At 44.9% G+C, this 19119-nt stretch overlaps 1 protein-coding gene across 2 annotated transcripts in view; it reads right to left on the reverse strand.

The window, feature by feature from the left end:
- The window catches only part of TEX55 (testis expressed 55), an 86866-nt gene that overhangs the window by 26268 nt on the left and 41479 nt on the right, over positions 1 to 19119 (reverse strand). For both annotated transcript variants that reach the window (XM_040339109.1, XM_040339110.1), the window contains exon 5: positions 3228 to 3362. In XM_040339109.1, the coding sequence (XP_040195043.1) occupies positions 3228 to 3362 (135 nt within the window). The remainder of the gene's footprint in view (positions 1 to 3227; positions 3363 to 19119) is intronic.

Genomic DNA, 19119 nt, shown 5'->3' on the forward strand with positions numbered 1-19119 from the left:
AACTAGCCATGATTCGGTTATAGACCGGTCGGCAAGTGGTTAAGCCCCGGGTTCGCAGTGCCTCCACTTATCATGAGACTTGCTACACAAAGTCACATGACAAGTCAAAACACGCTAATTTCAATGGGTGGCGTCCAAATAATAAGACTCAAGTCGCAGCGACAAAAAATGTCCAAATTCTGTCTCGTCGCTCCAGATTACAGAGCGCCAGAAGCCTGGAGGTGTGTCAGGGTTCTGTCCGGCATTTTGTAGCCGGGCTTTTTGTGAAATTGGTGCAGCAAGGACTTCTTACTGGCAACTTGACCATGCAGCTCATTGTTCCTTGTATTGTGTGATCCTTGACACAACCACACCGTCTTTTTCCAGAGCAGCCTGTCTTCCTCCTGAGGTGACCTGTGGGGTTTATTCTTTGTATCCCGAACAATTGTTCTGGCAGTTGTGGCTGCAATCTCTCTTGGTCTCCCTGACCGTGGCTTGGTATCAGAGAGCTCCGAATTTCCCACTTCTTAATAAGTGATTGAACAGTACTGACTGATATATTCAAGGCTTTGGGTATCTTTTTATATCCTTTTCCATCCGTATAAAGTTCCCTTATCTTGTTACGCAGATCTATTGACAGTTCTTTTCTGCTCCCCATGGCTCATTATCTAGCCTGCTTAGTGCATCCATGTGAGAGCTAACAAAGTCATTGGCCCAGATTCACAAAGCACTTACGCCGACATATAAAAAGTTACGCCGACGTAAGTGCAAATGTGCGCTGTCCTATCTGTGCGCCAGACCCACAAACAGAGATGCGCCTAAACCCGACGTATCTTGCTTTGCGCACATTTAGGCTGGGTGCATGGTGCCGCTCCCATTGATTAGCCATTCAAACATGCAAATGAGGGAAATACGGCGATTCACGAACCTGTGTGCGCCCGACGCATGCTATGCGAGGTGCGCGTAAGTTCTACGTCCGGCGTAAAGTTATTCCCCATAAAGGAGGCGCAACCCAGCAGCAGACATGCACAGGTCTGCACCAGGGAACACAAGCCGGCGTATTTTACGTTGGACGTGTCTTGCTGGGCGTAGGTTACGTTCACGCCGTACGCAGTGATCCGGCGTAGTTTAGGCAGTGGTTCCGACGTGGCTGTGAGCAGGCGCAGGGGGATGCGTCCACGTCATGGCGCATGCGCAGTTCGTAATACGTATCTGTCTGGCGCTCGGCCCATCATTTGCATGGGGTTACGCCTCATTTGCATGGGTCATGCCCACTTCCACCTACGCCGGCCTGCGCCTTCGAATCCTACGCCACGCTGGCGCAGCGTTGGGAGCACTGGCTGGCTGAGTTCAATGCTTGCCTCTCCGCGCTACGCCGGCGTGGCGTACAGCATTTGCGCTATGGCGGCATAATGTGCACCCACACTCTGTGAATCTGGGCCATTGACTATTTATACACATTCACTAATTGCAATTTAAAAAGCCACAGATGTGGGAAATTACCCTTCAATTGCTATTTCCACCCGTGTGTGCCACCTCCCGTGCCTGTACCAAGGCCAAACATTCCGGGGTATGTAAACTTTTTATCGTGGCCATTTGGGTGATTTCTGTGATCATAATGATTTAAAAAGGAGCCAAACAACTATGTGATCATAAATGGCTTCATATGATCACTATCCTTAACCACTTCCATACTTTTACCCCTTTCCTGCCCAGGCCAATTTTCAGCTTTCAGCGTTGTTACACTTTGAACGACAATTGCGCAGCCATGCTACACTGTACCCATGTGACATTTTTATATTTTTTTTCAGACAAATAGAGCTTTCTTTTTGTGGTATTTAATTACTGCTGAGGTTTTTTATTTTTTTGCTAAACAAACAAAAAGCCTGCAAATTTGGAAAAAAATATATATATATGTTTTAGTTTCTGCTATAAAATGTTGCAAATAAGTAAATTTTCTCCTTCGCTGATGATGCACCACTGATGGGCACTGATAGACAACTTTGAGGCCGCATTCACACTGTAACACGGCGTATTTCTGCGTATTTTGCCGTGACAAATTGCGGCGTATTTAACCCGCGATTTGCCGCGACAAAACGGGTCTTTTTTTTTTTTTTTGACAACACATTGTTGTCTATGGCCGAACGCCAATGCCGCCTGAAAAAAAGGGTCCGGGACTTTTTTTCAGGCGGCAGGCGTACGGCGTTTTGGCGTTCGGCGTGAGATGTGAACCATCTCCATAGACATCAATGTGAAATCTCCCCTCCAGCGGCACGAGCGTCGGGCGTCTGGCGTGAAAACGCCTATATGTGAATGGAGCCTTATAGGCACTGATAGGCAGCACTGATGGACACTGATAGGCTGCACTGATGGACACCGATAGGCAGCACTGATGGACACCGATAGGCAGCACTGATAGATGACTTTGATGGGCACTGATAAGCGGCTCTGATGGGCACTGATGAGGCTACACTGATGGGCACTAACAAGCCTGCACTGATAGATGGCACTAATGGACACTGATAGACAACACTGATAGGCAGCACTGATGGAAACTTATAGGCAGCACTGATGGACACTGATAGGCAGCACTGATAGATGACGTTGATGGGCACTGATAAGCGGCTCTGATGGGCACTGATGAGGCTACACTGATGGGCACTAACAAGCCTGCACTGATAGATGGCACTAATGGGCACTGATAGGTGGCACTGATACTGCCTCATCAGCACCCAGCAATGAAGGAGAAAAATTACCTGTATGCTAAATTTTATAGCAAACTATGAATCGTTTTTTTTTTTTCTTCAAGATTTGCGCTCCTTTTTTATTTATTTAGCAAAAAATAAAACCCAGAGGTGATTAATTACCACCAAAAGAAATCTCTATTTGTGGGAACGAAATGATAAAAACCTAGTTTGGGTACAGCGTCGCATGACCGCGCAATTGTCATTCAAAGTGTGACAGCGCTGAAAGCTGAAAATGAGTCTGGGCAGGAAGGGGTTAAAGTGCCCAGAAATATTTTGGATCTGCCAACAATTACACATTATTCTATGTACTGCACTACAAAATACACACTGCAATATGAAGGATGACCACTAAGAGGCAGTGTCGCTCCACAATCCTACACCTAGACAGGGCTCAGTCTTTAGGGATATAGACGATCGGCTATAAAGTGTTCTTCATAGAGATTAGGGAGTTCTGACGCAATTTCTGCCCTTTCTACTGATTTATTATATAATCTGCTTTACCTGGAATATCTGCAGGACGCTGTGTTTCTCCATGTATTTCAGAGAGCGCTCCAACGGATCTTCATACACCGGGGTCGGCGGTGATAATGTGATCGATCGATGATTCAACTCAGTGATGAGAACCCCACTACTGTCCTAAAAACACAAGAATAATAATAATAATAATAATAATAATAATAATATTAATACAAATTCAGACTTTGAATTAAAAAAGAAAAGATTATCCTACAAGTGGAAAGTAGTGGGCGGAGTCAGGCTCTGGACCTCCCAACACAGCTTCCATCTGTCATTCTGCACACCCTTGGAAATTTTCAGCTTTCAGCGCTGTTACACTTTGAACAACAATTGCGCAGCCATGCTACACTGTACCCATATGAAATCACACCTATAGGTGGATTCAGGTAGGCGGGCGCATAGTTGCGGCGGCGTAGCGTATGGCATTTACACTACGCCACCGTAAGTTAGCGAGGCAAGTACATGGTTCACAAAGTACTTGCCTGCTAAGTTACGGCGGCGTAGCGTAAATCGGGCGGGCGTAAGCGCGCATAATTCAAATTCGTCTGAGGGGGCGTGTTTTATGCTAATGGGGGTGACCTTACGTGATTGACGTATTTTACGAACGGCGCATGCGCTGTCCGCCTACATATCCCAGTGTGCATTGCGGCTAAGTCCGCCGCACGGTCCTATTGGTGTTGACGTGGACGTAAATGACGTAAATCCCTATTTACGGACGACTTACGCAAACGACGTAAAATTTTCGAATTTCGACGCGGGAACGACAGCCATACTTAACATTACTATTCCAGCTATTTGATGGAATAACTTTAGGCCTGATAATGCGTTACGTAAACGGCGTATCTGTACTGCGTCGGCCGGGCGTACGTTCGTGAATAGACGTATCTAGTGATTTACATATTCTACGCCGACCGCAATGGAAGCGCCACCTAGCGGTCAGCCTAAAAATTACACTTTAGGATACGACGGTGTAAGACACTTACGCCGCTGGTATCTGAGCCTAATTTAAGCGTATCTGGTTACCAGAATGCGCTTAAATTAGCGCCGGCGCACATTCAGACTTAGGCTGGCGTATCAGAAAGCCTAAGTCTTTCTGAATCCACCTTTTAGGCTGCATTCACACCTGAGCTTAGCGTCTTTGAGCGCTTTTCCTTATTTTTTTTTCCACACGATTTTTGCGCGTTTGTATGCATTAACCTTATAAAATATTAAATACATTATTATTATTATTATTATTATTATTATTATTAATAATAATAATAATAATAATAATAATAATAATAATATAATAGCAATAAACACCCAGACTCAAACAAAAAATACATTAATAATATTAATAATTTATTTTGTGTTAGGGTGTTTAGTTATTTATTATTATTGGTTTTTTTTTAAGGGGAAAGGGTTAAAGTTAAGGGTTAATTGTTTCCAATGCCGCTTACACACGGTCGGAATTTCCGACAACAAATTTTCGACGTGAGCTTGTTGTCGGAGAGGCTCCATCGGACATTTGCTGTCGGAGTTTCCGACAACAAATGTCTGAGAGCTGGTCCTCAATATTTCCGACTACAAAAGTTCTTGTCGGAAATTCCAATCGTCTGCAGCCAATTCCAACGCACAAAAATGCGACGCATGCTCGGAATCATTGAACTTAATTTTTCTCGGCTCGTCGTAGTGTTGTACGTCACCACGTTCTTAACGTTTGGAATTTCTGCCAAAATTTTGTGACTGTGTGTATGCAAGACAAGTTTGAGCCAACAATCTGTCAGAAAAAAAGCCACGGTTTTGATGTCGGAATGTCCGATCGTCTGTACGCGGCATTAGTATTCATGTATTGAATTTACTTTATTTTTTTATTTATGATTTTTATTTATTTATGTATTTATTTTAAAGAACAGTGAAAAAAAAATAAAGGTAAATTTTTTTTTATTTTATTTAAATTTTTTTAAACGTGCCCCGTCCCGCCGAGCTTGCGCTCAGAAGCGAACGCATACGTGAGTTAGCGCCTGCATATGAAAGCGGTGTTCAAACCACACATGCAGATTTTTAAGGGTAAAAGTTTGTTGCCATTCCACAGGCGGGAGCAATTTTGAAGCGTGACGTGTTGGGTATCAATTTACTCGGCGTAACATTATCTTTGCAAAAATTGGGCTAACTTTACTGTTTTCTTATTTTTTTATAAAAAAAAGTAAATTTTTTCCAAAAAAAGTGCGCTTGTTAGACCGCTTGCGCAAATACGGTGTGACATAAAGTATTGCAACGACATTTTATTCTCTAGGGTGTTAGAATAAAAAATATATATAATGTTTGGGGGTTCGAATTAGAGGGAAGGAGATGGCAGTGAAAAACACATTAGAACTGCTGTTTTGCTACTTGTAATGTAACTACTTGTAATGCCAAGTACATGCCATGTGATCACAGAAGGAAGCTTAGGCCTACAGAAGGCCGCAAAGCCGCGGCCTCAATTACCGGCCGGCGCGGGCCGGCCGGTAATTGAGGCCGCGGCTTTGCGGCCTTCTGCAGGCCTAAGCTTCCTTCTGTGAAGGACTCAAAGCTGCGGCCTCAATTACCGGCGGGCCTGCCGCACCTGCCGCGATCACGCACCGGCTGGTAATTGAGGCTTTGCAGCCTTCTGCAGGCCTAAGCTTCCCTGGGCACCAGGTCACAATTTCTTGTCGCAATTGCGCCAAGGATCCGGGCGCCCGGATTTTGTCGAGCCCTGCTCTAGTGTGTTAGAAAAAAAATGTATAATGTTTGGGTAATTTTCTAGCAAAAAAAACCCCAGTTTTTAACCGCTTAACGACCGCCGCATGTATATGCACAGAATGGCACGTACAGGCATATGGGCGTACATGTACGTCCCCGCCTTTCCGCGGGTCCGGGGTCCGATCGGGACCCCCCTGCTACATGCGGCGGTCGGAAACCCGCGGGGAGCGATCCGGGACGAGGGCGGCTATTCGTTTCTAGCCACTCCGTCGCGATCGCTCCCCGGAGCTGAATAACGGGGAGAGCCGTATGTAAACACGGCTTCCCCGTGCTTCACTGTGGCGGCGCATCGATCGTGTGTTCCCTTTTATAGGGAGACTCGATCGATGACGTCAGTCCTACAGCCACACCCCCCTACAGTTGTAAACACACACTAGGTGAACCCTAACTCCTACAGCGCCCCCTGTGGTTAACTCCCAAACTGCAACTGTCATTTTCACAATAAACAATGCAATTTAAATGCATTTTTTGCTGTGAAAATGACAATGGTCCCAAAAATGTGTCAAAATTGTCCGAAGTGTCCGCCATAATGTCGCAGTCACGAAAAAAAATCGCTGATTGCCGCCATTAGTAGTAAAAAAAAAAATAATATTAAAACTATCCCCTATTTTCTAAACGCTATAAATTTTGCGCAAACCAATCGATAAACGCTTATTGCGTTTTTTTTTTACCATAAACAGGTAGAAGAATACGTATCGGCCTAAACTCAGGGAAAAAAAAATGTTTTATATGTTTTTGGGGGATATTTATTATAACAAAAAGTAAAAAATATAGAATTTTTTTTAAAATTGTCGCTTTATTTTTGTTTATAGCGCAAAAAATAAAAACAGCAGAGGTGATCAAATACCACCAAAAGAAATCTCTATTTGTGGGGGAAAAAGGACGCTAATTTTGTTTGGGAGCCTCGTCGCATGACCGCGCAATTGTCTGTTAAAGCGACGCAGTGCCGAATTGTAAAAACGCCTTTGGGCATTTAGCAGCATAGTGGTCCGGGGCTTAAGTGGTTAACTTGTAAACAGCAAATCTCAGAAAGAGGTGTGGTTAAGCAGTTAAAGAGCTAAGCTGCTTGTGGATGGAGCCAAGTCAGCAAATGTCCAAAGGTGAGTCTAAGGAGGTATGTCAAAACATAACGCGGCATTTGAAATGGAATAAAATTGTACAACCAGATGGCAGAAAAAAATAGACTGCTACATCACGATAAATAATAATAAAAAGCCTTTAGACTGTAATCACTCTGAAAAGGACGGCGCAGTCAGGAAGGGGTTACCGTCCGCAGATCTGGCTCTTCAATTACTCCAAGGCAAGCAATGGCAGTCTTGCTGTCTCAGTATATTGGGATTGGTGTAGACAGGAGGTCGCAGGGGAGAGCGCCGGAGTCAGGAGGATTGGAACGCAGCATAAATATTGACGCTCCTTACTTGAAAATCACATTTTTATTGCACAGCTCGACTCATTTGCTTTTCAATCATTTACGGAGGAAAATGTACGCGGCGATGAATTCCCTCGTTTGCCGCGGCGTCATTAATCACCGGCTTACAAATTTTACTGTCACCGATACAAATGTAGTTCCGTCTTCAGCCCTCCCCCGCCCTGCGAGGTGTACGGTCTCCTCGTTATTTCATCCCCCATATTTATCTTATTCTGGAGCGATTTATAGAGCGCAAAAAAAAAAAAAAAAACTATTCACGCCGATCTCCATACCGAGGAGCGCGCCATTTAAAGGGGAAAGCTCCAAAAAAAAAAAAAAAAAAAAAATTTGTTTTAATCCCTTGTCTTGTCAAGGTACACTATATTGCCAAAAGTATTGGGACGCCTGACTTTCCACGCAGATGGATGCTTTAACCACTTCAGCCCCGGACCATTTTTCTGGTCAAAGGCCCGGACCACTTTTTGGGATTCGGCACTGCGTTGCTTTAAGGCTCCATTCACACCTAGGCAGACAAATTTGCGGCGTTTTGTCGCCGCAAATCACGGTACAAATAGCGATGTTTTGTACCGCGATTTGCGGCGACAAAACGCCGGTATTGTCCGCCTAGATGTGCCCCAGATTGACCCCCTCTATGGAGATGCTTCCCATCTTCTAGCCGAACGCCGAAAGCCGCCTGAAAAAAAGGTCCGGGACCTTTTTTCAGGCGGCAGGCGTCAGGCATCCGGCGTTCGGCGTGGAGATGTGAACCATCTCCATAGAGGGACATGTGTTCTCATCCCTCTGGCGGCAGCGGCGTAGCACTACAGGCGTAAAAACGCCTAGATGTGAATGGGGGCTCACTGACAATTGCGCGGTCGTTCGACGTGACTCCCAAACAAAAAATGTACGTCCTTTTTCCGCCACAAATAGAGCTTTCTTTTGTCGGTATTTGATCACCTCTGCGGTTTTTCTTTTTTGCGCTATAAACAGAAATAGAGCGTCAATTTTGAAAAAAAAGCAATATTTTTTACTTTTTGCTATAATAAATATCCTCCAAAAATATATATAAAAAAAAAAATGTCCTCAGTTTAGGCCGATACGTATTCTTCTACCTATTTTTGGTAAAAAAAAAAAAAATCGCAATAAGCATTTATTGATCGGTTTGCGCAAAAGTTATAGCGTCTACAAAATAGGGGATAGTTTTATGGTAATTTTATTAATCATTTTTATTTTACTAGTAATGACGGCGATCAGCGATTTTTATCATGACTGCGACATTATGGCGGACACATCGGACACTTTTGACACATTTTTGGGACCGCTGTCATTTTTACAGCGATCAGTGCTATAAAAATGCAATGATTACTGTTAAAATGACACTGGCAATTAAGGGGTTAATCACTAGGCGGCGCCGAAGGGGTTAAGTCAGTACTCTGGAGTGATTCTTACTGTTAGGGGGCGTGGCTATGACCGTTCCCGATCCCAGGGGAACCGCCATCAGTGACATGTCACTAGGCAGAATAGGGGAATGCCTTGTTTACAAAGGCATCCCCCTGTTCTGCCTTTGCCGGCCGCAATCGCGGGCCGCCTGGGAACATCGACTTCCCGGGACCCGCGAACACGCTCACAAGGCACGCGGAATGCGCGCGCCCGCTGGGCGAAAAATGTTATGGAACGTATAGGTACGCCCATTTGTCTGCCCGTGCCATTCTGTCGACGTACACCTGCATGCGGCGGTCGGCAAGTGGTTAACCACTTCTGGACTGAGCCTCTTTTTGATGTTTGTACGCTCCATCGAACTAAAATCCAAAGTACAAACACGCATGCTCCGAACCAATGCTAACCATCAGACAACATTAGCAGAAGTTGCCCAAAGTGTGGCGCTAAAGAGCTGAAAAACCACGTCGTTTGGTGTATGCAGAACAAGTTCACGGCCAACACCCTTCGGAACAAAATTCCACAAATTTGTCCGATGGAAATCCGATCGTGTGTATGAGGCTTTACAAGGGCAATTTTTGGGGGAAAAAAATACTTTTTTGAATAAAAAAAAAGGAAAACAGTAAAGTTAGCCCAATTTTTTTTAATATTCTGAAAGATAATGTTACGCAGAGTAAATAGATACCCAACATGTCAAACTTAAAAATCGCGCCCGCTCGTGGAATGGCGTCAAACTTTAGCACTTAAAAATCTCCATAGGCGACGTTTAAAAATGTCTACAGGTTACCAGTTTTGAGCTACAGAGGAGGTCAAGTAGACGTCAATGTTAAAAACCGGGAGCAGTGCCATGTCAACTGACCCTCAGTCCAGATCTCAAGCTGACCATGATTACCCATAGACGCCAGTGTTAAAAACTGGGAGCAGAGCCATCTCAAGCTGACCAAGATTTCCCATAGGCGCCAATGTTAAAAACCGGAAGCAGTGCCATGTCAAGCTGACCAAGATTTCCCATAGACGCCAGTGTTAAAAACTGGGAGCAGAGCCATCTCAAGCTGACCAAGATTTCCCATAGGCGCCAATGTTAAAAACCGGAAGCAGTGCCATGTCAAGCTGACCAAGATTTTCCCATAGGCGCCAATGTTAAAAACCGGGAGCAGTGACATGTCAACTGACCCTCAGTCCAGATCTCAAGCTGACCATGATTACCCATAGATGCCAATGTTAAAAACCAGAAGCAGTGCCATGTCAAGCTGACCAAGATTTCCCATAGACGCCAGTGTTAAAAACCGGGAGCAGAGCCATGTCAAGCTGACCAAGATTTCCCATAGGCGCCAATGTTAAAAACCGGGAGCAGAGCAATGTGAAGCTGACCAAGATTTCCCATAGGCGCCAATGTTAAAAACCGGGAGCAGTGCCATGTCAACTGACCCTCAGTCCAGATCTCAAGCTGACCATGATTACCCATAGATGCCAATGTAAAAAACCGGGAGCAGAGCCATGTCAAGCTGACTAAGATTTCCCATAGGCGCCAGTGTAAAAAACCGGGAGCAGAGCCATGTCAAGCTGCCCAAGATTTCCCATAGGCACCAATGTTAAAAACCGGGAGCTGTGCCATGTCAACTGACCCTCAGTCCAGATGTCAAGCTGACCATGATTACCCATAGATGCCAATGTTAAAAAACGTAAGCAGTGCCATGTCAAGCTGACCAAGATTTCCCATAGACACCAGTGTTAAAAACCGGGAGCAGAGCCATGTCAAGCTGACTAAGATTTCCCATAGGCGCCAATGTTAAAAACCGGGAGCAGCGCCATGTCAAGCTGACCAAGATTTCCCATAGGCGCCAATGTTAAATGTTAAAAACCGGAAGCAGTGCCATGTCAAGCTGACCAATATTTCCCATAGACGCTAGTGTAAAAAAACAGGAGCAGAGCCATGTCAAGCTGACCAAGATTTCCCATAGGTGCCAGTGTAAAAAACCGGGAGCAGAGCCATGTCAAGCTGACCAAGATTTCCCATAGGCGCCAATGTTAAAAACCGGGAGCAGTGACATGTCAACTGACCCTCAGTCCAGATCTCAAGCTGACCATGATTACCCATAGATGCCAATGTTAAAAACCAGAAGCAGTGCCATGTCAAGCTGACCAAGATTTCCCATAGACGCCAGTGTTAAAAACTGGGAGCAGAGCCATCTCAAGCTGACCAAGATTTCCCATAGGCGCCAATGTTAAAAACCGGGAGCAGCGCCATGTCAAGCTGACCAAGATTTCCCATAGGCGCCAATGTTAAATGTTAAAAACCGGAAGCAGTGCCATGTCAAGCTGACCAATATTTCCCATAGACGCTAGTGTAAAAAAACGGGAGCAGAGCCATGTCAAGCTGACCAAGATTTCCCATAGGTGCCAGTGTAAAAAACCGGGAGCAGAGCCATGTCAAGCTGACCAAGATTTCCCATAGGCGCCAATGTTAAAAACCGGGAGCAGTGACATGTCAACTGACCCTCAGTCCAGATCTCAAGCTGACCATGATTACCCATAGATGCCAATGTTAAAAACCAGAAGCAGTGCCATGTCAAGCTGACCAAGATTTCCCATAGACGCCAGTGTTAAAAACCGGGAGCAGAGCCATGTCAAGCTGACCAAGATTTCCCATAGGCGCCAATGTTAAAAACTGGGAGCAGAGCAATGTGAAGCTGACCAAGATTTCCCATAGGCGCCAATGTTAAAAACCGGGAGCAGTGCCATGTCAACTGATCCTCAGTCCAGATCTCAAGCTGACCATGATTACCCATAGATGCCAATGTAAAAAACCGGGAGCAGAGCGATGTCAAGATGACCAAGATTTCCCATAGACGCCAGTGTTAAAAACCGGGAGCAGTGACATGTCAACTGACCTTCAGTCCAGATCTCAAGCTGACCATAATTACCCATAGATGCCAATGTTAAAAACCAGGAGCAGAGCCATGTCAAGCTGACCAAGATTTCCCATAGGCGCCAATGTTAAATGTTAAAAACCAGAAGCAGTGGCATGTCAAGCTGACCAAGATTTTAAATAGGTGCCAGTGTAAAAAACCGGGAGCAGTGCCATGTCAAGCTGACCATGATTTCCCATAGACGTCAATATTAAAAACCGGGAGCAGAGTCATGTCAAGCTGACCATGATTTCCCATAGACGTGAATATTAAAAACCCGGGAGCAGTGCCATGTCAAGCTGGCCAAGATTTCCGATAGACGCTAATGTGTCCGTACTCGTGAGTGTATGTAAAGTAAGGGTGCATAAAGTGGGGTATGCCTGTAAATAAGACATAGATGTAGGAGGGGCTCTGAATAGGCTGAACCCCGGATACAGAGGGATGGAAGGTGGCAGGTTGCAGTAGCTGGTCATTCAGTAATAGAAGGTATTAATAGGACAGTGAAGCTGAATTGGCAGCAGAGCCGGTCCTGCCATTCCCATTGATTTGTATCCTGGTCCAGCATTGTCTTTCTCAGTCACATAACCACATTAGTGCCGGGAGGACCGAGCCGACAACCGCTCCCGGACCCCTCCGCCCTAAACTGATTCTACTCCTTATTAGAAGCCTTTCATTCTTATTCTATATCAGTTTTGGGGTCACCCAGACCCTGCAACACAATCACCTCCTCCGCTCTGATTGGATTATACCCCGCTCCCCGTACACCGCCAGCTCGCTCATCGCTTCTAATGTCGATGAAGAACTTGTTTTCACATCATTGTCTATCAGAATCCTTCATATTACAGTCTATGAATTAGGACGCCGATCGATGTGAAATCAGATCTCTAAAGATTAATAGTCCCGATGCCTTTATTAAACGGGAACCTCCAGTCTATGTGAAGTTTTCTGTAGACATGGATATAATAGTGAACGAATTAAAGTGATTGTAAATCTCAGACATGAAATCTGAACAAAGAATATCCCTCTATAGTGTGTACTTGTCTCAATCCAGAGCGCTAAGGAGTTAATGTAAACATCACCAAAGCCACATGCAGACCAGTGCATTTATTTTTCATCAAAAACGTATGGAAAGTAGGTTATATGGCTTTCAATGGGCAGTTCCAGAAAAAAAGTAGAACATTTTTCCTGCACTGGACTGTACTGGAATGCTGTAAAACTCATTTAGGTTAGGAAAAAAAGAGGAAGAAAAATGCGCTGGACTGCATCAAAAACGCGCATGCAGAAAAGCTTATAGAATGCATCTGGACTGCGTTTCTATGTTATGAACTGACCCTCAGTCCAGATGCAAGTAGTGGGAGGAGTTATGCAAATATCATAATGCCTTGATGGGTGGGTGTCATATTGGAGGAGTGGGCGTTCCTAGGCAGGCCTTGGTAACGCCCACATGTCCTGCTGAATCGCCATGATTGAAAGAACTTAGACCAGTGGTCTCCAAACTGCGGCCCTTTGCTTGCCTTCATCTGGCCCTTGGGGCACTATTCCTCCCACTGATACAAGGCCCTATTCTGCCATCTGACACCAAAAATGGAGCACCATTTCTCCCACTGACACCACTAATGGGGCATTATTCCTCCCCATAATACCAGGGCCCAGATTCACGTAGGAGGGCGTATCTTTGTGCGGGCGTAGCGTATCCTAGGTACGCTACGCCGCCGTAACTTAGAGAGGCGAGTACCGTATTCACAAAGAACTTGCGCCCTAAGTTACGGCGGCGTAGCGTAAATAGGCCGGCGTAAGCCCGCCTAATTCAAACAAGGCTGGTAGGGGGCCTTGGTAATGGCAATGAATCGTGACCCCACGTAAATGACGCACCTAACGAATGGCGCATGCGCGCATGCTCAGTATCATGTCGAATTTTCTCCCTAACTTACGCCGGCTCAATGTTTAGTCGACGTGAACGTAACCTACGCCCATCCCCATTCACGGACGACTTACGCAAACGACGTAAAATACGACGCTGTTCCGACGTTTCCGACGTCCATACCTAACATGACTTACCCCTGCTTTATGAGGGGTAAAGTTACGCGGGTCAAACGCCTTACGTAAACAGCGTATTTTAATACGCCGGGCGCAAGTACGTTCGTGAATCGGCATATCTAGCTCATTAGCATATTCAACACAGAAATATACGGAAGCGCCCCTAGCGGCCAGCGTAAATTTGCACCCCAAGATATGACGGCGTAGGAGACTTACGCCGCTCGTATCTTGGCAACCGTGAGGCGTATCTGATTCTATGAATCAGGCGCGAAGATACGACGGCGCACATTCAGACTTACGACAGTGTACGTGGAGATATGCCGTCGTAAGTCCTTTGTGAATCCGGGCCCAGATGTTTACTCCCACTGATACCAGGAAAATGTCCACTCCACTGGCCAAAGTCCGGCCCTCCTAGAGTCTGAAGGACAATAAATTAGCCCTTTGTTTAGAATGTTTGGAGACCCCTAAAAAATTGTTCGGAATGCAAAGAAAAACCCACAAATAACTCTGAAAACATGTGGTGTGGCTGTTTCAAGATTCACAATAAAGAGGCACTTGAAGAACGATGGGCTACATGGTCGGATCGCCAAGAGAAAGTGACTACTACACAAATGCCACAAAGTATCCCGCTTTCAATACGCCAAACAGCACAGAGATAAGACTCAAACCTTCTGGCACAAAGGGCCAGATTCAGAAAGAATCGCGGCGGCATAACGTATCGTCTTTACGTTACACCGCCGCAAGTTTTCAGCGTAAATGCCTGATTCACAAAGCACTTACCTGTAAACTTGCGGCGGTGTAACGTAAAGCCGTCCGGCGCAAGCCTGCCTAATTCAAATGGGGCGTGTACCATTTAAATTAGGTGCGCTCCCGCGCCGAACGTTCTGCGCATGCTCCGTTAGTAAATTTCCCGACGTGCTTTGCGCGAAATTACGGCGCCCCGACGTGTTTGTGAATGGCGACGTGCGTAACGTACTTACGCCGAAAAAAAAAATGTAGAATTCGACGCAGGAACGACGGCCATACTTTAACATGGCTGGTGTAAACTTAAGGCATGAAAAAGCAGCCTTAACTTTGCGACGGGAAAAAATGACTTGCGACGACGTAACGTACGCGAGTACCTTCGTGGATCGCCATAAAAGCTAATTTGCATACCCGACGCTGGAAAACGACGCGAACTCCACCCAGCCGTAAGCCTGTCGGATCTTAGCCAAAAGCTGTCGTATCTTGTTTGTGAATCACAAATTAGGATACGACGCGGCAAATTTGAAAATACGCCGGAGTATCAGTAGATACTCTGGCGTATTTCTTCTGTGAATCTGGCCCAAAGTCATTTGGGGTGATGAGACCAAAACTGAGCTTTTTGGCCACAAAAGTCAACAAGGACTATGATGAAAGGTACACCATCCCAACTGTGAAACACGGAGGTGGATCTGATGTTTTGGGGATGTGTGAGCTACAAAGGCACAGGAAATTTGGTCAAAATTGTTGGCAAGATGAATGCAGTATGTTATCAAAAAATACTGGCGGGACATTTCATTAATCGGCCAGAAAGCTGCGCATGGGACGTACTTGGACATTCCAACATGACAATGATCCAAAACACAAGGCCAAGTCCCCCTGTCATTGGCTACAGCAGAATAAAGTGAAGGTTCTGGAGTGGCCATCTCAGTCTCCTGACCTCAATATCATTGACCACTCAGGGGAGATCTCAAACGTGCCGTTTATTCAAGACAGCCCAATAATTTACAGGAACTGGAGGCTTTGTATGTGCATTCCAACCATTTAGAAATCATTTAGCTGGGGTCTTATAGAAGGTGATTGGCTGGTTATGGTCACACTGTGCTCCCTTGCAGTGCCGGTAATGCCTTGCATGGTGTTACCCAGGCCCGGATTTCCCACAAGGCCACTGAGGCCAGGCCTTGGGGCGGCAGGGCGCCAAGGGGTGGCAGTGGCATGGAGTTCCCCGACGCCCGGAACATACAGTTAAGGGCGGTAAGTTATGGGGGAATCTGCTCGCTCGTAAACAAGTGATTGCGGCGATGTCGCCAAAATCACTTGTAAAATGTGTGCTCCCGTCCGTCCTCCCCTCTCCCCCCACCCCACATACCTCTCTCTGCTGGCTCTGTCTTCGGGACTCCGTCCTCCCCCCGGCCACCGAGTCTGTCTCCTGTCCCTGCTGCCGATGTACACAGAGAGAGGGGTGAGCTGTGCTCTTCCCATCTCAGCTGTGACAGGAGTTCTAGCACAGTGCTAGGACTCCTGTTTTGGAGGTGACAGGGTCAATAAAGAGAACATGTCACCTCCAATTGCAATCACACAGGGAATTGTTTTCTCCTGTGTGATAGCAAAAAAGTTAAGCGAAAAAAATTGATAAAAAAATAAATAAATAATAAGAAATAATAATTAAATTAATAAAATAAAAATGTAAAGAATAAGAAAAATAATAAGGAAATTATACAAAAATTTAAAAAAGTAAGCGACAAGCTCCAAAAAAAAGTGATAAAAAAGTAAAAAATAAATAAAAAAAAAGTAACTAATGCCCATTCTCCGTTGATTTCGGTGGGGGGTGGGGGGGATGTTCGGTTGGCAGGGAGGGGGTGCATTGCGGAACCTGGCCTTGGGGCGGCAGGGAGAGCAAATCCGGCCCTGGTGTTACCACCCTTAGGCAGAAATAAAGTGGCAATCACGTCGTGAGCGTCTTCGCTGTCACTCCGCATCACACAACCCTCCCTTGTGTTTTATATCGCAAGAGAAATTTGGAGCCATTGCGACAGTTATTCTTTATCACTCCATAATCACAGGCCTGAGCTGTACAAACTGGTTGAATGGAAAATAGAATCTTAATCCTGAACGCAAAAACTTTAAATATATTCCTTGGTAGCCATAAAGGATATAGATCTAATTTGTGTGTACTAAATGTCTTTGCAAGTCCAGATATTACCTTGTAAATGTAGCAGTGACATCACTGTGCAGAGAGCAGAGCTGTGGGAGGGACCCAGAAAACAACCAGAGGGGTCGGAGACAAGACCAAAGCTTAATGGAGGAGCCCAGCCATCATGGAGAAGGGAGAAGAGACTCCAGTAGCAACCTGTGAAGCTCTGGTGACCTCCATTCCCAAGAGGGTTAAGGCAGTGCTGGAAAATAATGGTGGCCACACAAAATATTGACACTTTGGGCCCAATTTGGTAGAGCTGCACGATTAATCGTCAAGAATCGTTATCGCAATCTTTTTCCCGTTGCGATTCTTGACACAGGGTTTCATGATCTTTGACATGAAAATAATTTTCTCTCTGCACTTTGGTATGCAAAGAATTTCCTCTCTGCTCTCAGCCAAAGGTCAAAGTCTGGGCAGCCTGCCAAGTTTTGAAAACATTCTTTATCAGTGGAAAGTTAAGTCTAAACATTGTATCACATTGACTTTTACATCAAAGGAATACAATTCTGTATGTAAATTAGAAACGTTTAACCACTTAAACACCAAACCTTTTTCTGACAGCTCTTTTCAAGTTAAATTCATTATATTTTTTTTGCTAGAAAATGACTTAGAACCCCCAAACATTATATAATTTTTTAGCAGAGACCCTAGAGAATAAAATGGCGGTTGTTGCAATATTTTATGTTGCACTGTATTTGCAAAGCAGTCTTTTTAAATGCAATTTTTTGGGAAAAAATGAATTTAAAAAAATAACTAGCCAGTAAAGTTAGCCCATTTTTTTTTATTTTTATATAAATGTAAAAGATTTTACGCCGTGAGGATCGTGAGAGAATCGTGATCTTCATTCTAAGCAAAAAAATTGTGATTCTCATTTTGGCCACAATCGTGCAGCTTTACAATTTGGACATTTTCACTTAGGGGTGTACTCACTTTTGTTGCCAGCGGTTTAGACGTTATTGGCTGTGTGTTGAGTTATTTTGAGGGGACAACAAATTTACACTGTTATACAAGCTGTACACTCACTACACAACATTGTAGATACAAATAGGTAGATTCAGAAAGAGTTAGGCCGGCTTATCAGTAGATAAGCCGACCTAACTCAGAATCTACGCAAACTTATGTTTAAGTGTATGCTCAAACAGAGATACGCTTAAACATATCTAAGATACGATGGCTTGCGCCGTCCTATCTTAGGTTGCAATATTTCGGATGGCCGCTAGGTGGCGCTTTCATTGCGGTCGGCGTAGAATATGTAAATGAGGAGATACGCCGATTCACGAACGTACGCCCGGCCGCCGCAGTACATTTACGCCGTTTCCGTAAGCCATTATCAGGCCTAAAGTTATTCCATATATTAGATGGAATAGCAATGTTAAAGTATGGCCGCCGTTCCCGCTTCGAGATGCAAAATTTTTACGTTGTTTGCGTAAGTCGTCTGCGAATAGCGATTTACGTCCACGTCTAAATCAATAGGCCCGTATGGCGTACTTAGGCGCAATGCACACTGGGAAATGTAGGCGCCGGCGCTTACGCAGTTAAAAAAAAACGTGAAAAACGTAAGGTCAAGCACAATTAACGTACAGCACGCCCCCCTTACACACATTTGAATTGGGCGCCCCTACGCCCGCTTTAGGCTACGCCACCGTAACATAGCAGGCAAGTACATTGTGAATCATGTACTCGTCTAGCTAACTTACGGCGGCGTAGCCTAAACACGCTAAGCTACGCCGCCGTAACTTCGCACCATTCTACCTGAATCTACCTAAAAGTGTCATTTCTTCAGTGTTGTCACATTGAAAGATAGAATAAAATATTTACAAAAATGTGAGGGGTTTACTTACTTTTGGGAGATAGCGTGTGTATGTATGTATATATATATATATATATATATATATATATATTGTTTGGGGGTTCTGATTAATTTTCTAGCAACAAAACTATGATTTTTCCATGTAGGAAAGAAGTGTCAGAATTGGCCTGGGTGGGAAGTAGTTAAGTGGCGGACACTGAGGAATGTTTTTGTGGTCGGAGTTCAGCTTTACATTTAGCGTTCCGCCTCCTCCAGAAATTCATGTTTGTAGGACGCTATCAGCAGTTTATTTTATAATCTGATTTTTTGTTTGAACTTCCCATTTATGCAGTTGGAGGATCTCGGCTCGGTGTAGCACATTATGTCTATATAGAGTAATAAAAATAATATTGTCATAATGGCCTGAAATTTCCTTTTCATAACATGCATAAGGGAGGGCTGTATAATGTGGAGTGACAGCCGAGCCGCTTATGACGTGACTGGCAAATCATTCCTGCGCTTGTCTCAGGAGGAGAGTGCAGGAGGGTAATGGACCGTACATTCCTACAATGCTGGAGCAGAGTCGCTCTGACCCA

The sequence above is a fragment of the Rana temporaria genome, chromosome 2, assembly GCF_905171775.1.
Source record: "Rana temporaria chromosome 2, aRanTem1.1, whole genome shotgun sequence".
Taxonomy (NCBI): Eukaryota; Metazoa; Chordata; class Amphibia; order Anura; family Ranidae; genus Rana; species Rana temporaria.